Genomic DNA, 23,811 nt, shown 5'->3' on the forward strand with positions numbered 1-23,811 from the left:
AGATCATCTGATGCAGCACTCCATCACTCTCCTAGTTAGACAAGTAGATCTTCCATAACCTAGAGGTGTGTTGGGGTCATTGTCCTGTTGGAAAACAACTACTAAGTCCCACTAAGTGCAAAACAGATGGTGCTACTGGTTAAGTGTGCCCACAATTTTGACTAAGTCACCAACAGCAAAGCACCCCCAAACAATTACACCTCATCCTCTATGCTTCACAGTGGCATCCCCACATTCAGGAACCATCTGTTCATATCCTCTCTGTCTAACAAAGACACAGCATTTATAACCGAAAATTTCAAACCAGACTGTAGAGGACAGGTTTCCACTGATCTAATGTCCATTTCTTGTGTTGCTTGGCCCAAGCAAGTCTCTTCCCTTCTTTTTCCTTCGAGGTAATGGTTACTCTGCTGTAGTTTGACCATGACTGCCTGACTCATGCAGTGTCCTCTTTAAACAGTGGATGAAATATGTCTGCTGCTTGAACTCCGAGACACATTTATGTGGGCTCTACTCTGAGGAGCTGTGGCTTTGGTGGTTTCTGTGGCTGGTCATTCAAATAAACTTATCCTTTGCAGCAGAGGTAGCTCTTGGTCTTTTTTGGGACACACCTCATAAAAGCCAGTTTCATCATTGCATTTGATGATTTTGCCAACTGCACTTGGGGATACATTCTAACTCTTGAGATTTTTCGGTTTGACTGACTGACTCCAGTTAAAGTAATGATGGATTGTCTTTTCTCTTTATTTAGTGTTTCTTGCCATAATATACTGTAGATTTGTACAGTAGTTGTAGGAGCACTAATAGGGCTATTGACTTTGTACCCACCCTTCCTTTGAACAAGAGAACTGACAGTCTTAAGAAAATTAAGAAGGCAAAAAATGTCACACACCAACTCTAGACCAGACACACCTGTGAATTATAGTATATATTTCATATTAAAATTATATAGTTATACATTATGATATACTTTAAGAAGCTATTGATTATAATTCCAGACAAAGTCATAAAAAAAAGATGAAAGAAGCTGCTTCTTCAGTCTCTGGATGTCACAGGACAATTCTCTCTCTGTTTCTCTTGCTCTGTCTGTCTTGCTGTATTTCTCTTTCTGTCTCTCTCTTTCTGTGCCTTTATCTCTCTGCTTCTGTCTGTCTGTCTTTTTCTCTCAAACATTCTGTCTCGCTCTCACCTTCTGTCTCTCATTCCATGTTTCTCTCTCTTTTGTCTTTTTCTCTCTCCTCTGTCTTGTTCTCTTTGACTTAGATGTTGTTTGGTCTTCCACCCTGAATACGTAATACCATCATGAGTTGTGTGTGTGTGTGTGTGTGTGTGTGTGTGTGTCTCCATGTGTGTGAGTGTTTCCTCTTCATTACTGCTCTGACTCTGATGCATGATATCGATAAGCACACTAATGTTTTGTCTCAATGTCCTTTGTATTTCTTTCAGAATGTTAGTTTTCCCCTCATGTAGACTGTGTCGCGGCAGCAATCCATCAGCTGATGGCTATCTGCCTGTCTTGTGAGTCAGAGTCTCAGATCTTTTTTTTTTTTTTAAATCCTCCACCCCATAAATGAATATAAAAACTGGTGTGTGCGTCAGTATTCCTGAATTTTCCTATTTCCTTTTGACTTCTCTGTACTTCAGTCAGAAATAATTAAGGAAGCTTTAAAAAGTGTTGACTTGTTTCCTTGCACCCTTGAGAGTTCTACTTCACTATTTAGCTTTTTTTTTTTCCTCCTAAGAGTATAATGTAGTATGACCTCTTTTTTATGAAAATGTTTTTTTTTCTCAAAAAAGCTTCCATAGCTACAGAAGCGTAATGGATTTAGTTACTGTTTAATAAATCGCAGAGACATTATAATTAAAATACTGAAATCCCACTCAGGTCTATCTCCGACATATCTTAACAAGTTTACTAACCATTAACTAGTCAGGTAGCTAACTTAGTTAACGTTGATTGCAGAGAAAATCATGAGTGTTATGCCTTTATAAATAAACAGTTTGACAGCAAAATGCGATAATTCTATCATAATTGAGAAAATGAGTTTTTCGAAGTAAGAGCAAAAAGTAGTGCGAAATGAAAGAGAGTATTTTTGTATGTTTTCTTCGGGTCACAATTGTAATAAAAAGCCAGAAAGTGAACATGAATGTTAATATTGTTTAAGTTTTAAAAGTGTAAATGTTGTGTGAGTTTGCAAAATGCTACAACTTCATCTTCCACAGTTTTTCCATGATGCTCTCATTGCTTTCCACATTGCTTTCATTGCGATTTTGAAGTGAGTCAAACAGAAAGTAGGGGCGGCAAATTAGAACAAGGAGAACGGTTTGAGTTTTGCCGCGAAGAAAACCTTTCTAATTACAAAGACTGTTGAAGATCATGAGAAACAATGCAATACAAAACCTCAATTTCACACTATTATCAGCCTCCCCCTTCTACCACTTTGAGTTTCACCTTGTATATGACCACAGCTTCCTATTATAGTGCAGATATGAACCATTTTACCAAGCTGTGGATGGAAGCTTTTACCAACTGCTTCCATCCACAGCGCATGCATCTCGTGCACAAATTGTTCTTGTATATTTTAACGCTTGTGATGTTATTTCTCTGCTTCACCACAGTGCAACCACAACAGTATCACACAAGTGTATTAAGTGTATAACACATGGTTTTCAAATAACATCCAAATCGCATGATGTCCTGTTTCGCAGAACGTTTCTGTCTTTTCTTGCTGCTGGAGTGACTGCAGTGTAAACATTCTTTTATTGGCTTAAACATTCTCCAAAAAAGCTTTGAACAAATTTACACCACTCACGGTTGCACAAGAAGTACCTTCACTGATCATGAAACAGAAAAAAACCAATGCAACGTGTTTGCATAAACATATAGAGATCACTATGTAGAGTACCGCAATACATTGGAGGCTGTGAACTCATGGTACATGTATAGGATATCACAAAGGTTAACAAAGTTCAGCAGGTTGCATTCTGTTGCACAGACTATGGTACAGTACAGACAGTACCATAATATTGTATGATTATTAACAGTATCAACAAACACTATGGTCTTTAAGTAATGTTACGTAGATACTATGTTACCATACTAGATAAATATTACCATGTATAAAATATTTTTTACAGTATCCTGTAAAAAAAATGTTCCATAGTACCACACTACTCTACGTGAGTACCAATACTGTACTTTAGTGCACGTACCATTACACCAGGGGACTAATACTCTAGTACATGTATGGTTGTAACAGAGTACTAATACTTTAGTACATGTACCAGAGTACTAATACTGTAGTACATGTAAAATTGTACCAGAGTATCAATATTTTAGTATATGTACAGTACAATTGTACCTTAGTAGTACTCTAGTACATGTATCATGTACCATGTATCATGTACCAAAGTATTAATACTCTAGCACATGTGCTATTGTACCAGAGTTTTTATATTCTAGTACATGTACCGTTGTACCACCATTTAAAAAAAAAAAGTACCATGGTTCTATATACCATTAATGTTGCAGGTTGCATGTTCTTATTAGCTAGAAAGTTAGCTAATGATACTAATGTAAAAAAAAAAATATATATATATATATATATATATTGATGATATGTTTGCCCACCATCAAATAAATCACTCTCAGTATAACTAAATTATACTCGTACAGCTGCTCTTATTGTTCTATATTTCTTCATATATTCTTCATATATTTTCTATATTGTTTATTTTATTTTATATTATATTTTATTCTTTCCTAGTTAAATTTACCCTTTATTTTAATTTTCATATTTATTTCCTATTCCTATTCATAGTCTTTTATTTTTAGGTCACAAGCAGTTGTCTAAGAATTTAAACAACATCAAAAAATAATAATAAATGCTACTAAATTGGACTGTGACTGCCATAATAATGAGCTAGCTTACTAGCTGACTAGCTATCTGAAATGGGGATTGTTTTTCTCAGAAACTCTTCATTAAACATTTTATTTTTGTGCTATTTAGCATTTAAAACAAGTGTATTTAACACAGATTTTTAACAGGGTTTTAAGGGTTTGGTAAAATGGGTCGTGGCAAAGCTTGTATAAAAGAACCAGCAGCGAAAAAAGACTTAGCTAGCTTAGCTAAAGCCACTGACGTACAAAATCGTGGTAGTTTTGGGACATTCAGCTGAGTAAATCATGCAAATATAGAAAGACAAATATTTCAAGTGTGTGCTAGTATATTAGCAATTGACTAGCGGCTACTTTAGAATAGCTAATGTTTGTGATATTAGGCTGTTAGAAGCAGCAAATCTTCTTAATATAAGATTTACTGTATGGATATTTATTTAAAAAAATTCTTTCATCCTTTCCTGTTTAATAAAAAAAATCATTCAACATACAGAGTAAAGGGGGCTGAATACAAATGCATGCAATAAAAAATTAACAGTTTTCTTAGCACTTTACAAAATGTGAAAAGGTTCAGGGATTTCATGTGAGAAAGGAAAGACAGAGAGAGAGAGAGACAGAGAGAGAGAGAGAGAACTGAATGTGAAATGAGGTGTGTGATAGCAGGATCTGCACCATGTGGCAACATGCGACCGGTGGGACTTGCGAGGCTTTGAGACGCAGGAACGAGGGATGATGGATCTAGTGACGGGAGAGGAGTAGGGAAGAGAGGAGAGGTGAGGATAAAGATAGCGAAAGAGAGCCGATGACAGGAGGTGCGAGGAAAGGCAGCAGGCAGAGAGGGAAATGGAGAGGGGGTCAGGAGTTTAAGGAGGCTTGATTTCCCCCCTCTATGCCCTCTCTGTGACATGCACCCCCTCCTTCCTCTTCCATCCCCCCATTCTTCCCTGCTTTTCCTTCTGCTCTTTCTTTCTCCGACGAGAGGACACTGATTTAGAAAGGTTCTGCGATGCTTGATCGCTGTTATATTTACAGTCAGGTTAGAGGATTTCTATAAATCTATAAGCACACAGACGTCCGCAGTGTGCACGCAGGGTGTAGCTCACACACACACACACACACACACACACACAGTCGGCGCTCTTGTCAGGACTTAGGTGGATTTGAAGCCTAAGCCTAGCCTGATCTCACAGCATGTGTATTGTGCCTATAATCTAGATACACAAAGATGGAGAGAGAGAAAGAGAGAGAGAGAGAGAGAGAGCATAAATTAGAACAAAAAATATTATAGTTCAGATTGTAACAGGAGAAAGTGTAAGAGTCTAAGTTATAGCAGAAAAGTGAGTAAGAGAAAGAAAGAAAGAAAGAAAGAAAGAATTGGATTGAGAGAGAAAAGTTAAAAATAGCATTGAGATTGAGAGAGCTGGCAAAAAGATTGAGAGAGAGAGATTAGAAAGGAAGTGATAGCAGGAGGCAAGAGGAGAAGAAGGGAGGAATGTGGGAAAGTAATAAACTGTAGATAGACTGAGAGAGTAAGAGATAGAGGAAAAGGGAAATACCAGAAAGAGTTACCAAAACACAAAGAACTTCAGAGAGAGAGAGAGAGAGAGAGAGAGAGAGAACAAGACTCTAAGAGGTTGAATTAGAAAGAGATGAGAGAGAAAAACAGTAAAAGAAAAGTCAATGAGAGAGAGAAAAAAACAGAGAGGAAGGAATAAAAGGCGAGAGTAGGGAAAAAAGGAGAGAAAAGAGTGAAAGGGGCCAATTGAAAAAGAGAAAGAAAGAACAGAAGACAGAGAGAAGAGATATGAAGGGAAGAGATATGTCAAAGACAGAGGAAGAGTGATAGCTTAGAGAAAGAGTGAGAGAGAAGTAATGAGACAGATTTTAAGAGAGAGCAAGAGACAAAGAATATATTAAAAAAAAGAGTATAAAAAAATGAATGAGTTAGATACCCGGCGACATATTGAGACGGTGTGAGAGAGAGAGAGAGAGAGAGAGAGATGAGGATAAACAGTTGAGAGACAGCCACAGAAGCATGTCTCTGTCTTTCATCACGCTGACTCAGCAGTATTGGCCGTATTCACCGTCTCCCATAGCAACTACACCGTGGTGGACGCGCCGTCCTGCATGCAAATGTCCTCACGGTCACGGACACAGGAAGCGGCGGAGGCTTGACGAGAAGCAGGATATGTGACTAACCTATAACAAGAAAAGGAAAATGGAGACTGTGTCTACAACTCAAATCATGTGTTTGTTTTTATTCAGCGATGCGTATTAGAATTAGGCAGCTGTGTGAGTTTTGTGTTAGATTGTGAATTCTCAATAAATTTTTTTTTTGCACAAAATTCTTACAGGTGGCATAGTGCTTAGCACATGGCCTTGCACCTCCAAGGTCAAGGGTTCGATTCCCGCTTCGGGAATGTGTTCATAGTGATTGCATTTTCTCCATGTGCTTGGTGGGGTTCCTCCAGGTACTCCGGTTTCCTCCCACAGTCCAAAGGCATGCAGACTGGCATGTTTATGTGTGCCATGCGATAGATTGGCACCCTGTACCCAAAGTCCCCTGGGGTAGGATCCAGGCCCCCTGCGACCCCGTACAGGATACGCAGTATAGAAGATGAATAAATGATTCTTACAATGTTGTTTAGTAGTAATAACAGGACAAACCTACAGTAGTATTGTTATATAAAAATAAATGCACAGTCAGGAGGTTCGAACCCAAGCACTAGAAAATTGGACTGTTTAGCATGACCCTTAACCCTATCTGCCCCAGGGGTCCTGACAGTGTGCACTGACCCCTAACAAATTGGGACAGCCTTGGAGACCATCTCTGTTATAGATTATTATTATTATTATTATTATTATTATTATTATTAACTAAAATACATAATAAAAGCTTGAATTATTATTCATTTAAATGATTCTATTAATCAAGCATGAAACTTAATTAGCTCTAACAGTTAACAGATAAAAGTCACCTTTAACCCCCTTGCTAGCCGTTCCAGTTGTTCCAGTTCAGGTTTATACAGTATGCGTTGATTGACCTTTAAACATGTAGAATATTATAAATATCAACGAGCTTCAGGACCATGACGTATGAACTCACTGGTACAAATTAGGGAACTTATGAAACATTCAGAAGCACAGTTTGTCAGGAGAACATGCTGGAAGCGTACAGAATGGTTGAAAGGGGTAGATACATGGAGGCCTGGCTGTACTGAGAGGACAGATTGTGCTGTGTAATCTGACGCCGGTGCACTTCCTAACACAGTGCTCCCAATATGTTCGAGAAATGTTTGCTTTCGAATGGTAAGGTCCTTCCATGGAATTCTTAACTGGAAGGACATGCTGTTCTGGCCACATGGGCCAAAAAACCTTCTGCCACTTGCCACGACCAAGTCATTGGTGAAGTCATTCGTTGTGTGCGAGCGTGTTTAAACTCGAAAGTCCTTCTAGTAAAGTCTTTCCACTTGGCGGCCATTTTGGCAATGATCCTGGGCAGTTATTTTCAGGGACGCTGCTTACAGAACCGGGCTCCAGTCTACTTTACTGGAGAAAGACCTTTTCGATAATATAATGTTTTAAACACAGATTCGAAATTGGTGTTAAAATCGGAAGAAAAAAAAAGTAGACATTGGATATGGAATGACATCGCTGACATTACTACCATATAATTCATGCAATTTAATTTAGTCAATATAGTCAAAAAGAAGAAGTAAGATGTGACATGGATTTTTTTTGTTGCTTTTTTTTGGTGTGTTTTGGCATTAAGGAAGGTCAGGAGGGGATGACACCTGAACCTTTCTCCTTAATTTGTTTTAAATGATCTAATTTTGTCGCTGTTGTCTACACTACAATATACAGTTAAGAATCATGGCTAGCAATATTTTCCATCCATCTTGGAACCTCTTCAGTCCAACTAGGCCAATGTTGACCATTGTATTTATCCCCATTTTTATGACCGTGGTAGGACCAGCAATATTTTAGTAGCATTGAACAAGGAGATACTAAAAACTTGGATGACCTTCACTGAAGTTTTAACTTTGGAAGATGCCCTTATCCTTTAAAAAAAAAAAAAAAAATTCTTATTAAACATTTGAGCAGGCGATGATTAAGGGCCTTGCTCAAGGGCCCGAAAGGGGCAACAAGCTGATGGTGTGGTTTTATCCTGGTACCTTCCTGTCTACTGTATAATTCAAGGGCTTAACCGCTGAGCTCCCACTGCCTTATTTAAAATGCCTGCACCGTTCAAATGTTTTCCCGCGGTTTTATCAACGCACTGCACTTGAAGTCTTCTGTAGACATTAATCGGGTTTTACTCTTTTATTCACCAACGAGTCCCGGTTTGACTTGAACATCCCTCATACTTCAATAATACATCAGTTTTGAGCTAATGTCACAGACGAAGTTGAAACCTGACAGAGTATTCCTTTATTGTTCCCCAATCATGCCATCCTCTCACTCACTGAAAGCAGTGCCTTCTCATACTGTACGTCTCTCACTGTTTGATTCGGATAAAATTTTAGCGCAGGGCTGCGCTTCATCACGCTGCATGGAGCGGTATGAGACGTGAGTAGAAGTGAGCCTGTGATGAAGGCAGGAACGGAGGACCTCTGCTTCACCTCTCAGCGTCCCCTGGGCCAAAGCGACGGACAGAATAATGACAGTCGCTTTCCTTCTGGAAACTCCGCTCACTTACAGTAGGAGCCTTATATAGAAGTACAAAAATTCCCTTTTTCAAAATGGCGTGGGCTGGGACAGCAGGAGGGGGAGTGATAAAAGGAGAGAAGGAGATGCACAGAGAGAAAGAGGGAGATGTTCTAAAAATAAAACATCTGTTCATGTAGGAGGACAGAAAGCAGCAAGAAAGGAAAAGGAAAGAGAGAGACAGAGAGAGAGAGAGGAGTTTAAAGGAAAAGTTCGGCCTGAAACACATTAAACATGTTTATATTGAAATATTTGTGATGGGTTCAGAGACTCTGGTGCTAATTTATGGGTTGGCTGCATCGTTGTTATTCCTGACGGAGTTCTTGCTAGCATGGGTCTTCTTGATTTAGTTTAATAGAATAAAACATTTTAATGATTTCACACATGAAGATAAGTGATGGCCACTTAGCGCTAAGTCTGCTCAATTCTGACAATGCTCATTGTGAAGAAGGTAGTGCAACGCTTTATGATATAGGCCTGGCTCAGCTAGTTAGCAATCAATGGGATGACAAGCGCGGTGGCATTATTGGTGGTATTAGCATGCAAATTGAAGTTCTGATCTGCTTGACCAGATGTGATTCCTGGACAGACTAAAGCTGCGCCGCATCTTTAGGTCTCTTTAAGACTCTTAGCTGGGACGGCTATGAGCAAACAGTTGACTGGCATTGTGGGTTGCGTAGGAAAGTGAGACAAGATGTCCATGAAGGAAGTTGAAACCAATAACAAATAAGTGATCTCGGAAATTTATTACGTAAACACTGACATGCAAGTCATTCAGGGTCGATTTTTCCTTTGAGTCTCGATGATCGAGGAGAGTCCGGAGTAGAGCGGAGCAAACAGGAGGAAATTAAGTAACACCAGGGAAGGAGAGGGAAAGGGAAAAGCGATCAAGTGTCTGTGTGTGTGTGTGTGTGTTTGTGTGTAAGCTTTGGTGTATTGATGCGATGGAGAAAAAAAACTAGTATGGTATTATAATGATCTATTGGTTCATGAATCTGGTTGCACCTGTAACAGATCTTTCATGAATGCACAAGGTAATGATTAGACTAATAAAAATGAAAGAACTGAAAGAAAATGGATTTAGATTTTTTTTTTTTTTGTGGGATTAAACCTTTTTCATTCTCAACCTCCCCCTTTGTCCTTTTTTGTTTTCCCTTCCTGGAAGTCCATCTGCTTTTCATTCAAGCACGAAATTTGTTTCAGGAGGCCATATTAACACCTCTCTCTCTTTCCCTCTCTCTCTCTGTCTTTCTGTCTGTCTGTCTTTCATCATTTGCTCCCTCACCCAAGTCTTAACACTCTCTCGTCAGTACACACACAGGCTCCAGATTCCCCCTTTCGGCACTACTCAAATAAATAAGCTAACTTTTCTTTACCTACTTTTCACTTCAGCATTCCATGGCGCTCCGTCTCAAACGATGACATCACAGCTGGAACAGAAAAGGGCCAAAAAGCTGGATACATTCCCATGAATTTGCTTAGACCACCCTAATGGTCCGCACTAGCAGAGATTCTAACACCGTATTCCTCTCTGGGATTTGATTCTTCCACTGAATTTCTTCAATTTGTACATTTTTTGCAACATCATGGATGGAGTGGTCCTTTTTTATTTACACATACTCAAATTAGGTCCCTGGAAGGTCCCGAAGGACTGATAACATATAACCAGAAGTGTTTGATTCTATTCATTTATTCATTCATCATCTATACTGCTTATCCAGATACAGGGTCATGAGAGCCTGTAGACTACCCCAGGAGACTTTGGGAACGAGACGGAGTACTCCCTGGACAGGGCGCGAATCCATCGCAGGGCACACAGACATTCTACGGACAAGGAAACCAGAGTACCTGGGGGAAACATACCAAGGATGGGGAGAACATGCAAACTCCACACACACACACACATACTGTACACACAGACCCAAGGCAGAAATCATTACCGTGATACACATCTATGATTTTTAGTTTGTCTGTTTTTCTTTTTTATGTTACAGTAGTGGATATCACTATTAATTACGATCTAAAAGTGCTACAGTTGTAAATATATAGTTAATACACTTACAGTCAGTGGGTTTAATTTAGCGCTTGCTAAAACAAGCATTATCATGTCTAAGGTGGCTTGGTGACGCAGTGGTTAGCACTGCAGCCTTGCAACTCCAGGGTCGAGGGTTTGATCCTGCCTCGGGGGGAGTTTGCATGTTCTCCCCGTGCTTGATGGGTTTCCCCTGGGTATTCCGGTTTCCTTCCACAATCCGAAGACATGCAGATTAGTTAGACAGTGCGCGCCCGGTGATGGATTGCCATTGTGTGCAGGGTACCGAAAGTTGGTCTAAATAAGCTAGGTGAATGCTAAATGCTGTAAATGTACAGGAAACACATTTTACAAGATGAATAAATCAATGAATTAACAAGTGCAAGTTGCAATTTTAACAAAATAATGTCATACTGATTGTGTTGTTTGACTGGTTTTGTTTTTTGACCATGGAAACAAAAAAAAAATGACTAAAATGACACTACTCACTCCATAATTACTCTGATAAACACAATAAGATGCTTATACACTGAATATATCACTGTGCAGTGCATTGCTGCATTGGAGGGCTGGAATGGCATGTCTGGGCCTGTTGCCAAAAAAGAGGCGGGGTCATTCTGTAGGAGTGCGCCTGATCAGCCAATCGCATTTCAGGATATGGCACGTGTGCTTGTTAAGCCGCGCCCTCCGTCCTCCAACACGCTCGTGCACGCTGAACTTTCGGCAGTCTAGAAGCGGGACAGCGGAGACGGAGAGAGAGAGGAGCGGAGCTCTGTGTGACACCGGGGAAAGAGGCAAAAAAAAGTGACGTTATTCGAGTTTAACTGCATTCACCGAGTTATTTCTTGAGTTTGGCGAAGTTTAAAAATTGAACGTTTCATTTCGGAAAGAGTTATTAATAAATAACTTTTTTTTTTATTATTAGTTTTTTGCTAGACTCGCTTGCTGGTTTTAACTTTTCTTCTCTGCAAAGAAAAAAGAAATAGAGAAAATGCCTGGGAAATATATACTACGTTTGGATATAAAGTTCAACAAACTCGCTTGAAGGAGAGGAAAAAAAATCAACATTTCTGCAGAAAGAGGGGCTCCGTTTCCAAGGTAACGGAGCGCGCGCCGGGCGGATGTGTGCGCGCCGCCATTTTGCGCACAGGTGCTGCTGTTAATAAGAACTGAAGAAGAAGAAGAACAACAAACAAACGGAAAGAGCTCGTGCGCGGATTTTGAATGCCTTTGCGGGGGGTTTGCTGGTGGCTGTGCTGCACGCGAGGCTTCCGTTTGTTGGGGCGCGAGCATGGAGGGAGAGACGAGCTCGAGGAGGAAGAGGAGGAGGAGGACTCCTTCGAGTTGCGCAATAAGGAGGAGTGCACGCGCCACTGCGCGCCGGTACGTGAACGTCATCAAAGTAACAATAACAATTGTAAACAAAAGTTTAGAGCAGGAAACGCTTGAGTGACAACCTTGTCAGTGTGTAAAGTTAGTTGTGTTTGTTTGGTTTTGCGATGTTGCATCACCATTTATACTTATTATTATTATTATTATTATTATTATTATTATTATTATATGAATGTAGATAATATTATAACCAACAAAAAAAAAGTATTTGGCCAAACCTGTCAATTATGTCCCCAGTGAAGGACAATCTTGATGCTTCAGCGTAATGTACTAAGACATCTTGGACAATGCTATGCTTCCAACTTTCTGGCAGCAGTTGTTGAAGGCACCTTTTATATTCCAACATGACTGTGCTCCTGTGCACAAAGCAAGGACTATAAAGACACGGTTTGACGTGTTCCACTGAAGCACTTGATCACTTTTGGAAACATCGTGCACTTTTTGCATAAACTGGAACGGAGATTGCGAGCCAGACCTTCTCGTCCAACATCTCGGTGCCTGACCTCATAAATGCTCTACAGAATGAATGGGCATGAATTCCCACAGAAACACTCCAAAATATTGTGGACGGCCTTCCAAGAACAGTGGAAGCAATTATAGTTGCGGACGGGGGACCGACTCCATATTGAAGTACATATATTTGCACACGGTGTCTTTGCAGGTTTGGCCAAACACTTTAGATGAACTTCTAGTGTATATTTAATGTCATGTGGCATTGGTGCAATGCACAATATCTTCATTTAATATTAATGTCAGTCATCAGAATAGGGATCAATTCTCAGTGATCTCAGGCAGTTTCTGCCAAATGTACTGGTTTAGTTATTTTATCAATACTGGGATTTTCACCCATCTAGAGTTTGCACAAGCGACAACTACAGCAACGAACAAAAAAAAAGTAGTTCTGATGATCGTCAGCCTAATTCGAGCAGGATATAATGGCTCAAATAATTACTCTTTACAAACAAGGTGAGCAGAAAAGTATATCAGAACACACACACACATGCGTCACACACTCCTGTCAATTGGTGCTGCTTTCAGTTCAGGGACTCGAACATAGATCCCAGTGCACTTAAAGTAGGTAGTGTGAACATTTACACACTAGGCATTTGGCAGATGCTCTTATGCAGAGCGACTTACATTTGTATTTCATTATACATGTGAGCTGTTGAGGGTTAAAAGCCTCGCTCAAGGGCCCAACAGAGACAACTTGGACGTTGACACAAGTTTTTACCGCCGGACACCTGTGCTGATGCAACCCTCCAATTTCCTAACCGGACATTTATTAATATTATAGAAACATAGCACCTGAACATGAGGTGAAAGTTGAACCTGGTGCTATAAAATAAATACAGACTCTTCACAAGTTTTTAAAAAGACTCGTTCGTCTATTTAGTAAGCAATTGTTTTATAAAAAGTTCACTTTTGTGTTTATCAGTGAAGAGTTTCATTTTTCAAAATTCCTAAATATCACAATGGTACATCCAGTAGCCTGAATCGTTACACCAGTTCAAGACTCCAGAGCTGAAACTGCTGATATGTACCATGCAAAAAGGTTAAACTCCTGCGCAAAACACTCTAGGCTTTTTTACCTTCCCTTTTTAACATCAGCCTCAGCTTGTTGCCACAGTAACCAAACACTCAGCAAATGCAGGCTAGCATGTTAGTGCCGCTAGTCAGTTCGAGGCTTGCAGGACCTGTCGGGCTAGTCTTGTCGCACGCCACATGTGTAGAGCGACAAAAAAAAAACAGTCTGTAATCACAGACGGCTTCTTTTTTTTTGCATACAGCGAGTGCAGTACGTGGGCTGTAGGGTGTAGGAGCCGTTATTTCACGCTCTAATTAGCGCTCTTGTATGAACAGTAGGGCAGAGGTGCGGCCACACGATTGGTCGGAGGTAGATTTCAGTTGGCGTGTTGTTCACTATGGTTACAGGTGCGACACGGCAGCGTGTTCACAGGGCTGATAGAGATGAGATCGATACGTGCCACAGTTGCTTTAGTGCAGCTCTCTTTACTGATTAATTACATCAAGTTTTTAAGACCTTACAGATAAAAATCACATGCATGGTAATAGCTCTTTTTTTTCTTGAAGAACATGCTTGTTTAAGGTTTTTTTTTTATTTAGGAAGGAGTATCCAGTGCCTCTAATAACTCAGACTTATAGGTAAAGTTGTACAGTACGTCTACAGAAGAATAAAGCCAAATAAAACAAGGGGTGTGCGTTAAGCACTTACAGAAAACCACATTTTTTATTTTAATGGGATGTTTTTACAACATAAACGTAACAGTAAAAACAGTTTACAGTTACAGTGTGTTGTAAAATATAAAAAAAATGATCAACCCTGGTGTAGGAGCAGCAAATCTGAGTTGTCATTCATTTCTTCCCTGTAAGAGCACACATTTGAACGTGTAATAATCGCAGCGTAACAGCGTTTTATTTGCTGTGTTTATCTTTTGAAAACAGATTTTTTTAAAATGTATATTCTGGAAGAGCGCCAACGATTTCACGAGCAAGGCTCGTTATCAAAAGTCAAACTTTTACTTCGGATCACAAGATACCGCTCCTTTAGCATTAGCATTAGCAGACTGCTCTACCGAATTGCCGTAATGATTCCTGTAACAAGAGAGAACAAGTTCAATTCATCTCATCGCTCATTTTCAGATCGGCGGAAATAACGAATCATCGTTCCCAAGTTCCTCGAACCAGCATCACTTTACTTACACAGTCTACACAAGAGAAAAGGTTTCAGTCACGAAAGGTGTATCGCTTATCCCTGAAAGGGGTTTATGTGTGCGTGTGTGAGATCGTGTTGTTTTAAACAGGGGGGAAAAGAAACTAGCACCAGTGCCTTTTTCAAACTGCCGTGTCCTTCAGACGCATTACATCATCACCAGCGTGCGTCTGATGTAATTCCAACAAAGACTTTTGACATACTTCATTATCAGGCCCGGTCCTGGGTGTGTTTACTTCCTGGCTGTTAGTCAGTCTAGCCACACGTGCGCACACACACATACGCACACACACACACACACCTACCACATACAGCAAGAGTGGTCATCTAACATCTAAGGTCATTGTGTTGTCCGTGTAGAGTGTGTGAAGGGCTATTGTTGACACACACAACATTAGGAGAGTGGGTGAGACGGCGTGGTGTATATAAAAGTCGATTAAAGACAGAAAAGCAGACAGAGAGACGTGTGTGTGTGTGTGTATGTGGGGGGGATAATTCAATTCTGCCAGCCTTAGGTGTGTACTGATACTATATATTATATCATATTTACAAACGAGTCACATGTCTAAGGTTTTTATAGTTAGACTTCTGAACAGAATGCCAGGATTGTCTCCATTGATTACTGTCTGTCACACACACACACGCTGAGTAATTTACAGCTCAGTTCCACAAAGACTGACTCAAAAAAAAAGTGTGTGTGTGTGTTTATACAAATATATACCAAGCTGAAGAATATCTTGAACACTCCAAAAGCAAATCTTAAATCTTAAATCAGTCTCCGCGTTGTGTGTAATCAGTGTTATGATGAGGGTTTTATCCGAGCAAGAGTTTGCAGAGACAGACACCAACATGTCTTTGCCGTCTGACTCACTCGGAGGCTTATGTGGATAGGTAAATACACGCACACGCACACACACACACACACACACACACACACACAGTCTGTGCTGCACTGAATCCTATACCTAATCAATAAGCAACTGCCCCAGGAGCTTTTAGGCTGCTTCCTGATGCCTCCTTTTGTCCTTACATCATCCATTCATCATTCCCTCCCTCCTGGTTTTTCCTTCTTAATCCCTCATTCATGCTAAAACGATCCAGCAGAAATAGCTGTCACTCATCAGAGACTCATTATAAAGCCAGCCAAGCTTTTTTTTTTTTTAAATATATATTTTAAGTCACATTGTTTTGAGTTCATCCCAGAAAATAAAAAACATAACATGCTTTATACATTATACATTTGTGTGTTTTTTTTTTTTCAGAAGGGTTAAATTATTGGGCTGTAACAAACAAAGAAAACAACTAATGAGATTTAAAATGGGTTAAGAACCCTTCTTCGCTTGGAAGAAAAGAGCTGACCCATCTTAAACTAGAGCTATGTTTAATAGTGGAAGTAAGAGCATTTCCATACACACGCACAATGTGATGAGAACTCACAGGATTGGGACTAAACAGCTGTGTGTCTTCTTGTTAGTGAGTTTAATCAGGATCTAAAAAAAGGATTCACTTTGCTAAGGGAGCAAAGATTGGACTTTGGAGTAAAATGGATAAAGGTCAGACTGACCCTATCCCAGAGAGATCAGTCTTAAATTAAATTATTATTTTTTTGTTTGTTTGTTTTTGTCACTTTACTTCTACACACATGGAGAGAAGATAAAGGAGTTATATGTTTTCATTTTGCCTCAATAAGTGTATAGTTTTATAAAACAATTATTTAGAAATGCTAAAATCAAAACAAAAATATATAGAAGTCTTTTAACGAGGACAGCAGTCTGAAAGATGGCTTTTTCACACACGCCACATAAATTCGCCAAGATGAGTAGAAATGTCATTTGCTTCATATCTATTTCGTACCTTCGCAGTCGCAAAAAATGCGTCTTAATTTATCTGTACATGAAACTGTGAAAAACTGAAGAAGATTTCACACCGTGGACTCCGGCCCGGATTAGAGCATGCTCGACTGTCTTATATGAACACTCCGGGCACGGCATGGCACGCTCAGGCACGGCTCGAATCACGTATGAAAGCCAAGGCGGGAGTTTAGAATGGACGCTGTCTGACTCCTATGATTGCTGTGTGTTTCTCATCTCAACTACACCGACCACAGCTAATAAGCAGCAAGGCACGCGGAAGGGTAGAAATCCTGAGATGGCAACATTAGGCGCAAGGACGACTTCCGATTTCTCATACAGGGCTTCTCTTTGTGTTTATTGGTGGCTCACGAACCAAAAAGGTGCGTACTGCCACCTGCTGTATTGGAGGGTATAAATACTAAAGCTAGCTCAAGTACGCGACTAATGTGAAAGCAGGCCAGCGGGGGAGGGAAGAGCAATTGTTTAGTGTGTAAACAGACTTAGATGGTTAAAAAAAATTTTTTTTAATACATCTTCAAATAAGTCTTTAAATAACCATGCACAACTTTATACACCTTTTGAATGAGTTCCCCATCAGTCAATGTTGGATTGTGTTAAATGACCACTTAGTCATGTGACTTAATTTGCAGAAGCTGGAAGACTGAACTCTCAAACTTTTTTTTATTATTATTACATGTCACTTTAAACTTCACAACAGTAGTTTTTAATCCAGGTTTGGGAATTACTCAAGTAAAAAGGAAGCTGCCGTAATGAAAGTTACAGAACAGGATAGATGTGTCTATAATAAGTACTGTGAAATTCTATGATGCTATTATGCAGTTATTATTATTAGTCCTGCTCTGTCTTTGTGTAACAGCGCAGCACCGATCAGGTCACGACTCATGGTTTATTCACGGCAGCTGCAGGAATTATGGATTATTGATATCTCGGCCGCACCAGCAAAAGCACGCTACCTCCTAACGCCGATCAATAGTCCTCATCCGGCCCGGACTATTGACCCCAAAGCCGCCTACTTCCGAGAAACCCGTCTCATTATGTCTCACACGAGGCTCTTCCACTTCTGTATTAGCTAAACAGCAACCCCCCACTCCCCCCTCTGCCCGCGCGAGTCTTTTGTACCTGGACCGGAGTCAAGCTGAAACTTTTATAGCCGCACCGGAGAAGTACGGCATCAAGGGCTACGGAAAGGTTTAGTCATTATACAGTGAGCTGAAGGAACCAGTTAATGTTTAACAGAAACTGATCACTGACATACAGGAGAGTGTGTGTGTGTGTGTGTGTGTGTGGTTAGTTCTGCCTTTATTTGGTTCACTCTTTTACTAAATTTCCAAATTATGAATGAGAGCCTGATCCACAGGTGTCGCTGTGAAGCAACATGTGTAAAGATAAAATAAATATTGGCACCCACGACAGTCGAGACAGACCCATCGTGTCATGTATGTTTTTATTTTTATTTTTTAGAAACAGCGCTGCTAGATTTCTTTAATCATCTTGACACGATAGCGTCACCACATCCTTCACTCTTAAAGCGGTTATTATTTTGATATGTGCTTCCGATGCTCCTCTGGTGTCTCCTTGAAGTAAAACCAAGCGAAAAAACGGCTTTCTAACCATGTTAACGGCCCCGGTTGCATTTCGTCTGAGATCCCCCTCATTTGCACGACACTCACTGGTGCGACAGGACACTAATCCAAGCAGCTCGAAGGTTAAAGTCTTGCTCAACAGCTGCTCCTGGGATTTGACCTCGTAAACCTCACAGTGACCACTGGAGCCGTTTCTACAGAGCTTTACGACACACAAGTCAGTTACAACAGCGACGCTAGATTGGACTTCTTCTTGGCCCCTTTACACTTCTTCTTCTTCGTCTTCTTCTTCTTCTTCTTTCGGTCTTTCATTCACTCCCCCCCTTACCTCCTCTCCCCGTCTTCATGTCTTATTTTAGCTCTGGAAGGCCTCCCTAAGTCATTCTGGCTTTTCCATGTTTTTGAAGAAATACAAACCCCGACCCCCCCCCCCCCCTTTTTTTTTTTCCCTTAGACGCTTCTTGACGACGTTACAATGCCACCGGCATGCCGCACCAGCTGCAGCTGTAATTGTGTGATGTCCTAAGCATCATGGGGAAAAAATAAAGAGTAAACTGCTTTCTGGCACAAAGCAGACGGTAAAATCGGTGTAACGTCGCTCTGCCTCGGCCCCATCCTGGCCAAATGTCTGTGTTCTTGACGTTTTTAAGCTCTGTATCGGGTAAAATAAACCAAGTAGTGTTAGGAATGGTTTTTTCCCTCTCGCGTGTGCACTTTCTGCTCCACTGTTGCGACATTAAACCAGAAGCTCTGGACCCGAACCAACATTTAATTATAAATCGAGTCTTAGTAAAAGAAAGAAGAAGAAAAAAAGTGGGACCGGGAGAAACGCCGTCAGGACCGAAACCAAGCGGGTAATGAAACGTTAATGGAAAAAAAAAATAGTTGCGTCTGGTTAGTCCCACCTATTCATACACGCACGCACACGCACATCTGCTCCAGAGGCCCGCGGCTGGCAGAGGAGAGGCATTTCTGGCCGTTTTACTCAACCCTGGTCTCCCGGGAGAAGGAAACAGAAGTGAAGCAGGGAACGAAGCCATCACTGCATCTCCTGTCCGGATGAATCATTCCGCTAGCGGTTGTGCCAGGACCGAACGCCGCTGCCAGGCCTCGGGATCACACGCCATCGTTTAAGCTCCGGCCTCATCAGAGCGCCCTCTACAGGTCACAAGTGAGAATCAGAAAAATAAGAGAGGTGTAACTTTGTACAGTATATTTAAAGATAAAGATTCCAGATTCATTTAACGAACAAATTCTGACCTGATTTATTTTATATATATATATATATATATATATATATATACTTAGTGTTTTATTTTTATGCTTCCTACATTCCTACATGCTGATAATAGTGTCATGGTTCACTAATCAAGCGATTCTTAAATCTGTGCTTATTTATATACACACACACACACAAACTGATCAACTGAATCGACTTTAACGTTCATTCCTCCATTGTTGCAACTTTTAGCACAGCTGCCTTGTACTGTATAACTGCAATGCATCCTGGGAAGTGAATGTTCAGCAAAACGTTATTAAAAATATTTTTTAAACAATTTGACAGTTTTAATTCCTGAAGAGTTACACTAATTGCATTCGTTAATGTTAATTCCCGAGCAAAACAAGAGCTCTTTCGCATCAGGGCAGCCGTGAGTATCGTGTCGATCCGGGTGTCATGGCGTAAAAATTTTCTCCCCTTTTAATAAAACACCTTGTCGTCATAATCGTCGCTATCGTCTTCCATTTCAAACCGCAGAGATGCAACAAAGCCATCGTTCATATCGGGAAAGTCGAGAGAGAAAAAAAGCCTCATTCATGAAGAAGTCGTCAGGTGGAAGTTTTATGACCGTCCTTCCTGCTGAGCCTGCCCGCCATTAAACGCTTCTCTCCGCCCTGGTTAAACATTGACTCTTATTAACACACACACACACACACACACACACTGTCTCTTTTTTTTCTGTCCCAGCTCCTCTTCTTGCCTGATTCTCTTGCTGCTCTGTCAGGACTTTTCATATAAAGGTGGAACTCTTGTACTATGTGAGTGTGTGTGTGTGTGTGTGTGTGTGTGCATGCACTAAAATTAGCAGTCCTAGTCGTAAAACACCGAAGGTGTGCGAACGTGTGTGTGTGGGCTGTCAGAGCCTTTGCTATATTGCCCCGGATAAGATTTCACACCGAGACAGCCCAAAAGCGCCATCCGCACATTTCCGCCCGTGCAAGCTCTCAGGTCGGCTACCTTCATTGTAATTCCTAGCGGAGAGAAAGTAACGCCCCTTTTTTCTGTCAATCAGAAATTCTTATCGATCTTGGAATGAGAAAAAAAAAAAAGGAATGGTGCATCTATTCGCCTTCTTAACCTTTAACCTCCTGACCTCTGGGAAGTGCGTACGATGGTGGATATCACATAACACACACTCTCACACACTCATGCACATTGAGGAGTGTGTAAAAGGTCAGAAGATAGCGTGGAGGGCAGCGCGAAGGAGGCAATGAGGGTCATCTTACAGTCCGATCAATTCTGGCAAGCGAGAGCGCCAGATGGAAGCGATGTTGCCAGAGCATACCAGCCAGTACCGGGAAATCACTGGCAGGCCTGGCACAGTGGCGAAGGGATGTGTGTGTGTGGCTGTGTGTGTGTTTAGTAAGATCAGGCGATCAGCATGGAGAGGAGAAGTGTGGGCTTTTGAGAACGATCTCCCTGTAATTTTCCAGGAAATCACCCTCAGGCTTAATCATTCTAGTGGCTAAAACTGGCAACTGTGTGCGTGTGTGCGTGCGTGTGTGTGTGCGTGCGTGTGGGTGTGCGTGTGTGTGTGTGTGTGTGCGTGTGTGTGTGTGTGTTGGGGGGGTTGTTATGGCGTATGCTTCTTTCTCTTGCTCTGTATGTGTGTATGTGTGTGTTTGACAGACAAGAACCAGTGAGATTTGACCTCCAAACACCAATTCAGGCTACTGGCGCGAGGACTGCACCTGCCACACAGAACTATAACAACGTTGTGTGTGTGTGTGTGTGTGTGTGTGTGTGTGTGTTTGTGTGTTTCATCGCACGACGTGGTTGGTCTCTTGTTACAGGTGGATACACTGGACACAAATGCTTTCTGTTCCTCCCCAGCCTGTCCATGCTCGCTCCTTGAATTTCACCTGAGTGTGTGTGTGTGTGTGTGTGTGTGTGTTAATTCTCTTTCTTAAACGAGCACCGCCAGGAAAAACACCTCACTTCCTTCCGAACTGGCTCTAGAACGTGCACGTGTGAAAACGCACGCCCGAGATGTGGGACAGAACCTCCATTGTGTGATATGTAGTTTAAAAAAATCAGTAAAAAAAAAGGATGACACTGAAAATAGAGTACAGTGGTAATGGGTGTTTTTTTGCAGTGTGTTAGAGGGTTGTGTACGTTATGAGAGGGGAGCGTACGGTGCGAGAGGGGAGCGTACGGTGCGAGAGGGGAGCGTACGGTGCGAGAGGGGAGCGTACGGTGCGAGAGGGGAGCGTACGGTGCGAGAGGGGAGCGTACGGTGCGAGAGGGGAGCGTACGGTGCGAGAGGGGAGCGTACGGTGCGAGAGGGGAGCGTACGCTGCGAGGTGTAAAAGGTACATGCGGTGTGCGAGTGTAGTACAAGCTGTAAGACAGTAGTGTTTAACGAGCAACACGTATGTCAGTGTTATCTTCGTAGCAGCTGCACGCATTAATACTACATCACGTTATCATCGTCGTCAGGTCTTCCCTAGCAGGCGTTAAAGGCTTCATGTTTATTTTCACCGCGGGACATTTGACACTCGATTTAACTGATTGGCCGAGAGCCAGAACTGTGCAGCGTTTCAGAAACCACTAAACCGTCAACAAAGCCATGAATCTTAAGCACGAATACTGTTTTGCCTGTCGTTACTTTAAGCGTCACTTTAAACTGCTTCACACTGTTTGACCTCAAAAGAGCTCCAGCTGCAGATGGGATCGCTCTTTCTTTCCTTCCTCTCTCTCTCTCTCTCTCTCTCTTTCCCCTCTCTCTCTTTTTAAAAAGCAAATGGAGGGGAAACGGATGCGGGGGAATGCGCCTAAAGAATCCGGACGTCCGTTCCCGAACCCGACATGCCACCATGTCCTTAGCAGCATTTTTACAGTTATTCTTTTGGCATCCGAGACAAGTTACAAGCGAAGAAGAATAGGAGCCAAGACCGAAGACTTGAGATTTTCAGGATCAAGGGCCCCACTTTGGCTCTCGCTAATAAACAAGCCCTAGTCTTTCGACCCAATAGAAACCAAGTGGAGGTGATGCTGGTTATTATTATTACATTCTGGCTTTTTACTAAGGGGGGAAAACCTTCAAATCCATCAACATGTAGACGGGGTGTTTGTGATATAATGTTGTTGTTTTTTTTCCTCTCTCCCTCTTTCGCTCTCTTTCTCTTTCTCCTTGATCGGATTGTCAGAATAAGAATTGATTCGTGAATCTCCGGTCAGTCCCTTAGAGACCCCGCACATTATAATTATTCATTCATTGACCTCAGCAAACTACTACCGGGGCTGATGCGCGTCAATTCTCTGGAATATTTTCAGCTCAAAATTCACTATGGTAATTTACCGTGACATGTTCCTCATGTTCCCAACCCCCCTGTCCGCTAACCTCAAATAAAAAGGAATTAAAAAAAAAAGCACCCTTTTGAGTTCCTCTTTGAAAGCATATTCACTGTCCTGCTTTTTTTTTTTTTTTCCAAACAGAGGAAGTACATGACAATGAAACTGCAGTGAAGTCACAGATACAAGGTTGTACTAGTCGTCACGTCGCACAAAAAAAAAAAAACTGATTAGTGAGATTAGTGGAGTCAGACTAGGAGAAGGCTGAGATTTATTTAGAAAGACAATAAGGAGTAGACACCGACTTGACTTTGAGAGCATCTTCGTTTTTTTCTTTTCTTTTTTTAAGGAGTTTCTTAGAAATATTTATATTAAATAAATAAAAAAAAGCGTGGTAAAGATTTCCCCTGGTCTTGTGTGGGAGAGCTGTGCAGGGGCTTTCTACTCTCCCCAGTAAAATCGGCTACTTCCTTTTTCAACGAATATCTCACAAACAAAACAGAGTTCACACCAGGATACGAGTTTTTTTTTTTTTTTTTATCTGAATAGGAGCTTCGATCAGAACTCGAACGCCCCGCATACGTTTCACTCACTTTAGACTTGCAAGTGGATTACCGGGTCTTGTTTGCCTTCAGTCAAGGAGATTCCCTCTGGAAGCAGAGAACAACACTCTCGACTGTACGTCAGATCAAAAGGAGTCAGTGCAGTTGGTGCTCTCTAACCAGGAGGTATGCTTTGATTTAAAAAAACAAACAAACAAACAAAAAACTTCTTTCAGTAGTTTCAGTAGATCAGGAGATACTCTTTGAGGTAAATGTGAAGTTTATTCTGTCACCAAGACCAGGTCGGGTCTGAAGTTGTGTTAGAACATTTTTAAAAAGGTTGCTGTTTTGGAGAGCGAGACTTTCCGGATTAATCAGATGGATTTAGACCTGAGGATATCATGAGAACTTTTAGAATTTGAGATTAGTTTCTTTTTCTGGATTGGTCGCTTTATGAGGGGGAAATAAATTAGTTTGAT

The 23,811-nt window shown here is 41.2% G+C and overlaps 1 protein-coding gene across 3 annotated transcripts in view; it reads left to right on the forward strand.

Annotated features, from left to right (window-relative positions):
- The first annotated feature begins 11,387 nt into the window (after positions 1-11,387).
- Positions 11,388-23,811, forward strand: part of plekhh3 (pleckstrin homology, MyTH4 and FERM domain containing H3) — a 39,845-nt gene continuing 27,421 nt past the window's right edge. For 2 of the 3 annotated variants that reach the window (XM_053514552.1, XM_053514553.1), the window contains exon 1: positions 11,388-12,020. In XM_053514552.1, coding sequence (XP_053370527.1) covers positions 11,862-12,020 — 159 coding nt within the window. In that variant the 5' untranslated portion in view covers positions 11,388-11,861. Of the gene's footprint in view, positions 12,021-22,972; positions 23,519-23,811 lie in introns of those variants that run through there. The other variant, XM_053514555.1, reaches the window with a different exon arrangement.

This window comes from Clarias gariepinus, chromosome 16 (assembly GCF_024256425.1).
Source record: "Clarias gariepinus isolate MV-2021 ecotype Netherlands chromosome 16, CGAR_prim_01v2, whole genome shotgun sequence".
NCBI lineage: Eukaryota > Metazoa > Chordata > Actinopteri > Siluriformes > Clariidae > Clarias > Clarias gariepinus.